This window comes from Podarcis filfolensis (genome assembly GCF_964270895.1).
Source record: "Podarcis filfolensis genome assembly, chromosome: 4".
Taxonomy (NCBI): Eukaryota; Metazoa; Chordata; class Lepidosauria; order Squamata; family Lacertidae; genus Podarcis; species Podarcis filfolensis.
In genome coordinates, this window is record NC_139607.1 from 49,580,670 (window position 1) to 49,593,057 (window position 12,388).

Consider the following 12,388-nt stretch of genomic DNA (forward strand, 5'->3'; position numbering starts at 1 on the left):
AAAAACAAAAAAGTGGGTCCTGTGTTTAGGGATGCAAGAAGGCAACCAATTTCTGTTCCAACTGTATTTCTCACAATCAGCAGTGTTTCCTTTCTGCTGCCATTCGGTTTCCACTAAATATTGTGTTATTTATATTGCTGTCTACTATTTAATGTAATTTATGCAATTAGTTACATAAGTTACTTAAATTACAAACTTAACACAATGATGTAATTATTTCCACACCATCCATTTCAACGCAGTTATGTTTCATTTGTAGACTGAAAAACAACAATAATGATGAATTCTGATCAGTATTCATTGGATTGATTGCCATTCTGGGCATGGCATGAATAAGCAAACATTGGCAGTTTCTGCTTCTGTTCCCATTTTTGTTGGAATTCTCCAACATGCCCTGCTGTCTGCGGTTAAAGACTGATCCCTGAACTGAAAAGCTGAAGGATGGTTGAATCTGGCCATTAAAGAGCGACCAAGCCGATAATCTGAAAATAGCAATACTTTTATTTTATTCTCTGTTTGTTACATTGTTAAGTGTTCTCCATTTTCAGAAAACAAGAGCTCTAATTTGGAAAATAATGCACATACAAAGATCCTCTAGGAATTTCCTATACAGAAATATACAAAGCCTTTTCATGTAAGTATCTTTAAAGTACAGAGTTAGAATACCAACATCCTAAATCTTTTGATTAGGTACATGAATCAGGTACATGTCGTTCACTAACATTGTCTAAACTTCAAAATATGAACAAGTCACCTGGAGGAGGAGGAGGAGCAGGGGGTAGAAAGAAGACAATGTTTACATATATCTACAACAGTGCAAATGTATCACAGCGTGCAAGCAGCAATAGTCTCTAAAACAGCAAAACCAGCAGGAATCCAAAGTAATGCAGGGGGTGCATTACACATCCAAGAGAGGAGAGCTAGTTGACAGACAGCAACCTTGACTAAACTGGTGTCCTCTAGTTGGTTCGGGGCCACAACTCCCATCAACCCCAGCCAACACAGCTGTTGATGGGGTAGATGGGTGTTATAGTTCAAAACATCTGGACAGCATCAGCTTAGTGAAGGATATCATACAGTATATGCACACTTCAGCACGCTGAGTTTTTGACATTTTACTTGCATTGACTCTTGCGTTTTGTTTTTATTTATTATTTTTCTTTTTAAAAAAACCCCACCCACATACATACACACATCAAGTATCTTAAATAACTAAATAAGGTTTAAGGGCAACAGCTCGCTGCATCCGAGAGCCAGTATTGTACAAATAGTTCAAATCCACCGTCAGCAATACCATACACTACAACTCACATACAGAAAATCATTTTTTTAAAAGATGGATGCCTCATGATCATTAAAAAAAGAACAATTCAATGTTTCGTTTAAAGCTACAAGGACAAATATTGTTGGATTCTTTTTAGACTATCAGGCTAGTAAAATTTCGGCAAAACCTGAGGAAGAAAAGGAGCTCCACAGACTATTTAGTACTTCCAGGTTTCTAACAGATCACATAAATAAAAGGAAAGATAATCCTCTGGAAAATACACTTACAGTGCAAGCACAAGCCTAATCCTGTCTACTCAGAAGTAAATCCTATTGAATTCAATAGTACTTACTCTTGAGTAACTGGGGTTAGACTTCATGTCAATGCTGAGATCTAGAGGCCTAAATGAATATATAGACCTATAAAATTTCCTACTTTTTATTTCATTTTTTTTGAAAAGCAAACATCTTGAGCCCTTTTCACAAGAAAAATGCAGGTGCGTTGAATGTGTGAATGTGGCTACTGTTGCTGACCCCAATGCTTGCATGTTCAGCCGAGCGCCTGAGCCAAGTCGATGCACATACCAGGTGTATGAGTGATATGGGACCCTGTCTTTTGCTGGGTTCCTGACTGTGCATAGTCCATACGCATGCAATCTGCAAGCACATGGGGCCTATTTGCACATAGGAGGGGGAACAGCGGGCACAATCCTGAGTCGTCCCCCCACCCCATGCATTCGTGAAATATGTGAAATGAGCTTCTGGGAAAGCAAGAAAGGAGACCCCGGTGTTGGAATAAATTGATAGGAACTGTGCAGTTTCCCTTTTTAACTTTTACACAAATGCCATTTCAAATGCAACATTTCCTTTGCCATTTTAAGACCCACTTGAGTGTCCTTTTTAAATGGAAAAACATCATTTGGGCAGGATTCAGTACCTAGTTGGAATACCAGAGGCATTATGAACATTCCACAATTGCTTTGAGGTCAGGTGTCTCAGCCATTGCTATGATAACAGATGGCTCACATGCTGTAGCAAACATGGCGATTGCCAAGCGCTTCCACAAGCAAGAACAATAGCATGCACAATTGTAACTCCTGTGGAATTATCTCCAGCCACAGAAGCAGAAGATAACTGCTGTAGCTATGAATACATAAATGATTGAAAAGAAACAATAGGCCACAGGTGCAATTCTTTCACAGTTTTTCCCCCCATTCCTTGCAAAAAAAAAAAAATTCTCATATTTTAGTTTTGTAATGGAATGCACCAATACAAGTGGAAATATTCAAATCTGCTAGATACTAAGCCAGGAACATGTTTTTTCAGTGCATGATTCACAGAGTAAATAACCAGCCTTCATCCACCTGCTATGCTGGCTGGTCATCATGGGAGTTGTAGTCCAACAACAGCCAGAGGACGCAAGGTTGACATGGGCTGTGTTATACAATTCAACACACTGAAAAGGAGCTATAAGAATTATCATAAGCCACCGGTAATAGAATTTGACATTTCTCTATAATTATGGGGCACAGCCTCCCTTAAAAGCAGCTAGTGACAGGTCATACCAATCCCAAAACCAACAGAAAACAAAATTCCCTAAAGCACCCACTAACATTGTAATAATTGAAACTTAAATATATAATGACTAGTGTCATGCTTGCTGTATTAAGGTAACAAAAATTGTTCAATATATTTCTGGATCGAATCATTTCCTTGTTAAAATTTCATTTTCCAAGCTGCACCACTTTAGCTGGGTCTCACAGTGGCAGATAAGTTTATTTATTTATGAGAAAGTATGACATGAAGCAACTGGGTAGGGATAAGAATATTATAAATGATTGTGGCAAAAAGAAAACAATCCAACTTTAAATTCCCAAAACTGAAAAAAAAATGGACATATTGGCAAAGTAATTTGAGGCTATTATGGAAAGCATCAAGAAGCCAGTTCTTCTTGCCCAATCAAGTTCTGTTTCATCTTAAGTAAATCCATGACATCTAATTCATCATTCGCAAACTGTGGAAGGCTGATTGTGGCTATATCCTACAATCAGATGACATTTTGTGACATTCACCTGCTCTAGGCAGTTTTAGCCCTTTGCCTCTTCATGGCAGTATATGGAAGATGGATTATTATGGTCAATCATGTCTGATTTGATGCATGGACAAAGTGGACAGCTGGGGAGTCTTCTGCCCCCAGCAGGAGGTATGTTGCCCCAAGTGCAGAACTGATGTAAAGGAGAACATTCTAATGTCAGCTTGGAACATAAGAACACAAAGAGGTGTCTTGAGTTTTCATTTCGTCTTCCATCAACTTCCTATTGTGCACCTGTTCCGTTTTTAATCAAATTTTGTGCGTGAGGGAAAGGTTTACACACTCACCTCAATTTCAATCGAACACAACTGTTGCATCGAAAACCCATCACTGACTTATACTGAAAGCTGTGACAGCTTTCTGATAAAAGAGGCACCAGAATAAAACCCAACACAACAGATTACCACCACATGCAAATTAGAAGGTTCTCTTGCTGCATTCTTTCACTGAAAAGTGAAGCGTCTTAAAACTTGGAGGTGGGGGGATGGGACAACATCACATCAGAATGATCTGCTCATTGTATTATGATTTAATGATCTCAAGTTGAAAGAGTTGTGCCTTTAATACGGGTTTTTGTAACTTTTTTAAAAACAGAAACCTGTTTAACCTGAATTACAATAATGAATTTGAGGACACTCAACTAGATAAGAAGTCTGGTTATTTGAACAGCTCCCAGATTACAATGACAGGCATACACTGTCACATCAGATTACTGTTGCTTTTGGGTAAGGTAGACCTTATGGGTTACTGGAAGCTTGCCTGCACTTTGGGTCTCTAGTTAGTGGTGCAGATTTGAATCCCGCCATATGTAAAAAGGAAAGAACTTATAATCTCTAGCCATATAAATCTGTTCACAAAACAATCTAAATTGTATTAAAATTTGCCATTTATCACTCTAGAAGCCAATACTTCTCCTTCAATCTTCCAAATTGTGGAGAGGGAGAGACACCCAGAAGCTGTGGCAGTTTTGGTTTAACAAAGATCTCTCTGAAGTGCTTAAAATAGTCTGTTGAACAATGGCTCTTCTAGATTACACGCACAAAAGGGAATCTCACTGTGATCCAATTTCTCTGAGTGGGCCATTTTATCTAGTTGCTGAATGAGCTGCTGAAACAAAACCACTTCTGGCCTGAAAACAGCCTTATTTGATTCGCTCATAAAGTCAACATAATGCCATTCATTCAATTTCCCAACCTGAGTGCACTGGGCTGAACTTGGCATGACATTTGGATCTCTTCCAGATCTAGGGTGCTTTACTGACTTCCTACTCTGTTAATTTTCCATATCGCCCTTTAAACTGCTGGGTAAACCCACAACTACTATACAAAATTCTGCCAATATACAGAAGCACATTGGCTTGGCAGAAATCAGGAATGCAGAGCCAACTCCCTTCCAATTACCCTGCGTTCATTTTACGAGGCTGACTTGGTCCGAAAGGAAAGCAAAATGTTAATGGATGGCAAAAATTGGTTAATTATTGTTTAGACCTGTTTAGATAGTCAATGTTGTGCTCTCCAGACTTATTGGGTTCCAACTCCCATCAGTTGCAGCCAATGGTCAAGGGTGATGGAGTCTAACAGAATTTGGACAGCACCATGTTGGCTGCCTCTGTTTAGACCACTTGGTTGCAATCTAGCAACCAAGCAATCCAGCAAGCTTAAGCCATTTTATTTCAATGGGGTTAGGACAGTAGAGAATGGCATAGTGGGGCAGTGATGCCCACTTGACCTCCTGACAACTGAGGAGCTGCTGCTTACCAGAAGGAGAACAGCAAGGCAGTGGGGAGGTTGACATGATGCAAATGCAGCAGATGAGCCAATCCAGCACTCCTGCTGATGCGTTTCCACCATGCTGACCTCTCGGTCATATCTCCCTTCACCCTCTCCCTCCTGTAAGTAGCAATGACTCAGCTGTTGGGAGTCCCCATGCTGCCTGCTACTGGGTTAGAGCCACCGAGCCTCTGTGTTGGGTTATAATGGCAGTATGTTTTGCGAGAAATGTATGTTGGAACTCATGAAAAACAGAACTGATGACTTTTGTTATACATGCTGGCCTTGCAAAAACCGGAAGAACTACATATGCACTAGAGAAAACTTTTACTATTCCATAAGGAGTCATGACATTGCACCATTGGCAATTCTCCCTTCTGTCAATATCTGTGTTATTAAAATATTTTAGAACATTCAAACACGTGTTTAGATCTGATTCTATTTTGCTTAGACTGCCTCAGATTCCCAGTGCAGGAACACTCAAGCTTTTGCATCTATGGGAGGTAGTTAAATGTAGACAATGAATATTTCAAATACCATAAGAAACATGGGTTGAAAGAATATCCTGAAAGAAAAATGCTAAAAGGAATCATCTGTGGTCAGCTTATAGATAAGATGCACTTTTTGCACCCTAGAATTCTTTTTACAGAGTTCGTGGAAATTGACATTTCATTCTAATATTGTGATTTGGGAGTATGAGACCAGCTCATGAGAATAAAGCTCCAGAAATCTGTATGTAAAGAAGACAACAGATATCAAGTTACTTATATATCCTTTCTTTTAAGAAAAAAACCCATTCATTTGATAAAGGTTTGACGAATCTGCAGACATCTGTTTTCATGGGGGATTTCTTGTGGGGAAAATACGTGCAAAAATTCAGGAAACTTGCAGTGATGCAACAGGATGAGATAATATATTCCTCACATTTTTGCAGGACATAGAAGAAAGATCCCCAGCCATTTTTTTTACCTTGTTGCCACATGAGTACAGCTACCTTACAAGAAAACACAGCTTCCATGAGAAAAAAATCCTGTGATCAGCAGCAATGGCTCCCAGATGTGAAACAAGATTCCCTTCTAGTTTGTCTTCCTAGTTAAAGCTAGAAAGCATAAAAGAAATATGACCAAACCCAGTCAGTTCACAATCATGGTTAACTATGCACCCATTAATCCACCAGGACATGGTTTTCTATGGGCTAGATCACAATCCCACTTGCAACTCGGCACTGGAGACTTGTCTGCCACAATCAGACAATAACAACAGTCTACAACTGAATGTTGTTTGTTGCATCTGCTTCCTCTCTACCTCTCTGCTCGAATCTTGTATCTGAGGACAAAGTAGGCAATGAGGCGTAAGGAGATGAAGAAAATTCCAAGCACGATGAAGTCTAAATAAAGTTTAGCATTTTCTACATCCAGCTCTTTGAGGATGGCCTCTGATTTTTGAAAATGGCAAGTTTCATCTTTGTCGCAGTGGAGATCTTCCCGATCCAAACCATAGATGGATAGAATGACACCTTCAAATCCGTATCTAGAGAAAATAATAGTTTGCAAGGTCAAAGCGGAATCAAATCTATCAGGCAAAAAATAATAATCAAGTACCTTAAAGCAACAGTAATTGAATTAATTATTGCGTAAGGGGTTGGCCATTTTTATCACAATATTTACATCCATGACGATCCACGTACAGTCCCAAAGCTAAGCCATAAAAGCAATAATGACAATATCAGCAGCTTTAGTTTCTGCTTGTGGTTGTATGTGTTGCACAGTGGGAATATGATGCTAGAGCTGGATGCAGTTCTAAACCACTGCTCAGTCATAAAATTCGTTATGAAACTCCGGACAAATCATAAGATCTTACTAACCTAATTGACAGAGCTGTTATAAAGGTAAAATGGGGGGCATACATCAGAATACAAGCCAGCTGAGCAAAGAAAAAAATCCCTAAACAAATATTATTGGATACCCAGATTAGGTAAGAACAATCCTAACTGCAGAAGCAGTTTTCCATAATTCTTGCCAGACTGTAGCCATGTATGAAACCATCGAACAGATGGCACCCCTCACTATATCACTGTTTTGGCTTTATCAGCAGGGGAAAAGGGATGCCCCAGCCTTTGGTAAAGGAGAAGGTGCACTGGGAGATGAGATCATCTTCCCTTTTTTTGCTGTTTCACTGACTTGCAATTTTATTGCATAACTTGTTGTGTTGTGTTTTGTTTTCTAGTGTGTTGGCTTAGATTCTTCATTAGATTTTGCTGTCTGTGTATTTCTGTCCTGGGACCTTCAGGTGAAGGGTGGAGCACAAATGCTTTAAATAACTAAATAAATTCCAGTTTCTGCAGGCTGGTCACCTGCTGGGAAGCTGGCGAGGGCGATTAATTGAAGAAAACCTGCAAGGATCTGTAAAGTGGGGCACTTCCACTACTCTGTATAATGGAATAAGGCTAAAACTTCCATTTCTTCAGTAGAGTAAGGCAGAAAGGTGTATTGCCTAGCTGTGGTCACACAGGGAGTATGTGCTAACGCTCTCTGAACTAAGCTTTGAAAGCAGGATTCTCTGGCTCAAGTCCTATATGCTATCAAGTTGATCAGACTTAGGCAAACATGGTCCCTTTAAACTCAAACCACACCCATCCATTTCATGCACATGCTCTCATTTTAAAAAAGTGCTAACTCTCTAAACCAAGAAGATGCATTAATCAATGGTGAAACTTTATTAGAATTGCACTTGAAGTGCCAATCAGCACCCTTCACATTTACCTGACATATGAGATGTAGGACAACCATTGGAGGTAAGCTGGAATGGTATCAAAGCTGACAAAAAATCCTGAGAAGAGGAGAACGGGGATGGCTGTAACAGGGCCTACAAATGTTGCCACCTAAAACAAAAAAAAACAGGCAGATATCAAGATTAAAAACTAAAGCAAAACGAGGGTTGCATTTTTGCCAGACCCATCACTAACAGAAGGCTTTTCAGTACCAATGGCATTTGTTGGAAGGCATGCACCATCCTTAAGTATGCCAAGTAAACTGAAGCTACAATTGCCGAAAGGAACAGGGATGTGTAATACAGCCTTCACCAAGTTGGTGACCTTCAGAGCTCTTGGACTATATGTCTGATCTTCAGCTCAGTTGGTAGAGCATGTGACTTTTAATCTCAGGGCCAAGGGTTTGAGCCCCACATTGGACAAAAGATTCCTGCATTGCAGGGGGTTGGACTAGATGACCCTCATGGTCTCTTCCAACTCCATACTTCTATGATTCTATGATCTCATCAGTGCCCACCAGCATAGGATGATGGGAGTTGTAGTCCAACACATGTGGAAGGCAGCAGCAGCTTGGCCAAGGCTGGTGTAATATCACAAAAAAAGCAAGGGCCAAGACCTGGAGTGAAGTGGATGCTGCTCCAATCAGAAGCCCCAGTGACTGAGCCACGAGTGATGTCATTGTCCCCAGTGCTGCAAACAGGACGAATCGGAGCGCATCAGAGGGTTGCGAGGTCATCCAGTACACAATGCTGCAATATGCTACAGGAAACATAATCTGCAAAGAGACAGACATCTTTTAAGGAATATGGCATTATACAACTTTTCTTTTTTGATATAAATAATCGGCACTGTTTTTTGCTTAAGGGAGGGAAGAATGGGAGCTTCCTGCTACATCAGCTCTTTATGGTATCACTGTAGGTTGGCATCTTTCCTTTCCACATCCAGTGATGGAACACATGGGAAGAGGGAGAACACATTTTCTTCATCTCATCATGTAAGCCACATTGGTTTAGCAACTGAGCTTCAACCAGTGTCCACCAGCACCTTTCAGAAGAGCGCTAACCATATTTTGAAATTCACTTTTGTTGTTTTTAGAAAATATATCACATAGTGGTGTGCAGAATGCTTGTCTAAACTCCCTGCATACTGCCCCTACCCCCAGATTGCTCCAAGGGAGGCCAGGCCACCAACAGTCATGGTATGCGTTGTCCCCAGCGGCGGAGCATATGCCCGCGCTGCCCAGGGTGAGCACGCTCCCAAGGGGGGCAGGGGGCGCTCCCAAGGGGTGTGGGGTGCGGAGGGTGCCCTCCCAGGCGCGGGATACCCGCTTGGGCACACGGAACAGCACGGCCCCCGCAGCCAGGAGCGGAACAAGCCGCTCGCCCATGACTGCCAAATGTCACCCCCCTCAGTGAAGGCACCTGGGTTGGTCCGTCCCCACCGCCCCCTTCCTCCGCCCCTGTTTTTCTCCACTGCAAAGCTGCCCCACATGCACCCATTCATTTATATGGAAAAGATAAGTGAGTGCGTTCAGGATTCCTACTGTTTTGCTGTTTTACAAAATTACAGAGAGAGATGTGAAAAGACAGATCTACCTGAAAAGGGACGTCAGCCATCGTTTTAGCCAAGTAGTAGGCCTTCAGACTGTACCAGTAATTCAGATGTTCTCTAAGAAATACACCCATCTCTAGAGGAACTATGTTGAACAATTAAAAAACAACAATAGATTAATAATAATAATAATAATAAATTTTATTTATATCCCGCCCTCCCCAGCCGAAGCCAGGCTCAGGGCAGCTAACAACAATAAAATAATACAACATTCTAAAACCATTTCATTATAAAATGAAACTGATTGCAATTGTAGATTATAGCATTACGATTCAAATGTGATAGCTGGGCTTTACAAGGTGGTGTTCCTTGTATTCAGTCAGCATAAAGGAGCAGGTAAAGTGGAAGAGGTCCTAGGTTTGCAGCTATGGCTTACCAATTCCACAGCTAACTTCCTGCGATATGAGGCGAGTGACGAGTGCGCCTAATTTGGCCCATGGGCTGCAAGTGCCCACATGGACCTCCACTGCCCTGGCCATACCTGCTCCTGCTTCACCAGCTGGGGGGTGATTTTACATGCATGCACTGGTCAGCACTGTAAGCATGTATTCCTTTTAGAGGAAAAGCAGGATCTTATATCAACCTATGTATATATTCATATATGAATTTTAAAAATCCTGTAGGTGGCCTATCAACCTACTAGCTGTAGACACAGAAAATACAGAATCACAAAAGGCTGAATAGTGGTTTACTTCTGGGTCACAACAATTTGTGGGCAATGAACAAAGACAACACACCATTTTGGGATTTCAACAATAATAATAATAGTAGTTGTAAAGGCCATTACATTTCCTTGTTTGATTAAAATCAATTAAATATTCAAGAGGGTGGAAGCCAAGTCACTGGCAAAATTCTCACAGATTTCAACAGCATCACAGAAATCCTTAAAAAATGCCTCCTACATAGGTCATGACTCACATGTAAGGACTGTTGGCATGAGAGCAGCAAACATGAGAAACAACATGGAAAAGAAGAGGAAGCCAGAGTTGCTCAGGACTTTTTTGGCTTCATTTCCAATCCCCAAGTACAGCAATCCTATGAGGAGTCCAATGCCAATGTGCGATGTGATCCGCAGATGCGTCAGAACCTGGTAGGAAGGAAAAGATATGCTTGTGTTAAGAATGTTTTGAGTTGACAAGTGCTGTAACATAGCTCAATTTGGTAGATATGGATCTATCATTTGTGCACCGTACTACAACCTATCCACATTCCATACCAGCCTCCTCCAAGCTAATGCATGTTTGGGACTGCAACTCTCATCATCGTTTGGACATTCCTAAAGGGAGCAGTTGTTGTTTTTTAAGCACTGAAACCAGCCTTACCGAATCCCTCATTATGGTGAGAAATGTTCTTTTAAACAGAATGCAAAACTGAGTAAGGCAGCTGGCTGAGAAGCTGTGACAGCCTTCTGTTGATGAAGAATCCTGAAGGAATAGACAAACAAAAAGGTAGTTAAATGTACCACTCAGGACAGTCATTAGTTCTGGATCAATGAATGCAAGAAGAACTCTGTTGAATGAAATGAAGGACCCATCTAGTCAAACATCCTCTTTGCAACAGTAGCCAAGCATATGCTTCTGAGATGCCCACCAGCAAGGCAGAAAGGGAACACTTCTCCCTTGTTCTTTGGCCGTCTCCCAGCAACCAGTATATGGTTGTACGCTAGAGCTGGTTGTTCCCCCATTCAGCCATTGTCACCACTGTTGGATTTATCACCCGTGAATGCATTTAATCCCTGTTGAAAAACTAGTGCCCGTTGCCACACCTTGTTGAGGTGAAGTCCATAACTTAATGGCGGGTTGGGGGAACAAGTGCTTTCTACCTGAGTTTCCCTTCAGTCTCAGATGATGAGGAAGAATGTTAAGCACTTGCAAATAACTCTGGATGAAGCGCTTCACTCAGCTCAGATTTTTTTTTGAAAAAACTCAAATATGAATGTTATCGACCTTTTATTTTTGTTGTTTATTTCATAAAATTTATATACTGTTTGAGTGTAAATAAATAAATAACCCTCCAAGCAGTTTACAAGAATAAAGGCACAATGATAAGGCAAGAATGATAAGCATCAGCTCGTCAAATTGAGAGTTTGTTTTGACTCCTTCCCTCCCCAAAAATCCCATAGCATTGAGAATATTGGAAGAAATCAATTAAGGAGAATGTGAATATGAATGCTTTCAAACAAATTCAAGGGTTGTATAAAACTAAGTTTTGTTCAGAGAGGACCCACTGAAACAAACGGACTTCAGTTAGTCATGCCCATTGAATTTAACAGAACTACACTGAGTAGAATTAACATTCGATATAATCCCAAGTTAGGAGAATTTGCTTAACAAGCTTGCTTAGAAGTCTTGGCTGTATAAAACATTAATAACAAAGTTCATTTCCAATCAAATGTGTCCTCAAATGTCTGGTTTGTGTAACCTTGATGCAATGGCACCAACCATGATGCAGAATTGCCATTCTTGAACTGCTTATTTCTGGCTTATGTCAGTAGCATTGACCCCCCCCCCCCCCCCGCCAGAAGGCGTTTGAAGGGCTGTAGCAATTAGCTTGATCCCCTTTCTGCAGCCATTTAAAGTAACAATTTTCATCTAAATTACCTCTTCAGATGGTCTGTGCCATAGGAAAGGGTTAAGTTCACTTTCTCCCCCAGAGTTTCTCTTGAAATCGGCATCGCACATTCCCTCTCGGACTGCCCTTACTAGACGACTGTTCTGGTCTCCGTACTCTCCGGAGGCAACTTCCATCACTAAACAGAACAGAAAAGAATCATTCTATCCACCTCCATGTGAAATAGTCATGGAAAAGGCACAAAACAATCTCAGCTGGCAGGTATATTCAGAAGTGGGTGCAGAGATACTTTTGCACATTTGTGTAAATGGT

At 41.0% G+C, this 12,388-nt stretch overlaps 1 protein-coding gene across 3 annotated transcripts in view; it reads right to left on the minus strand.

The window, feature by feature from the left end:
* Window positions 1–478: 478 nt before the first annotated feature.
* The window catches only part of ABCG1 (ATP binding cassette subfamily G member 1), a 50,443-nt gene continuing 38,533 nt past the window's right edge, over window positions 479–12,388 (minus strand). For 2 of the 3 annotated variants that reach the window (XM_083608766.1, XM_083608767.1), the window contains exons 9-15: window positions 12,106–12,254; window positions 10,828–10,929; window positions 10,424–10,592; window positions 9,490–9,590; window positions 8,511–8,669; window positions 7,887–8,005; window positions 479–6,654 (exon numbers count right to left, since the gene is read on the minus strand). In XM_083608766.1, coding sequence (XP_083464892.1) covers window positions 6,426–6,654; window positions 7,887–8,005; window positions 8,511–8,669; window positions 9,490–9,590; window positions 10,424–10,592; window positions 10,828–10,929; window positions 12,106–12,254 — 1,028 coding nt within the window. In that variant the 3' untranslated portion in view covers window positions 479–6,425. The remainder of the gene's footprint in view (window positions 6,655–7,886; window positions 8,006–8,510; window positions 8,670–9,489; window positions 9,591–10,423; window positions 10,593–10,827; window positions 10,930–12,105; window positions 12,255–12,388) is intronic. The other variant, XR_014546948.1, reaches the window with a different exon arrangement.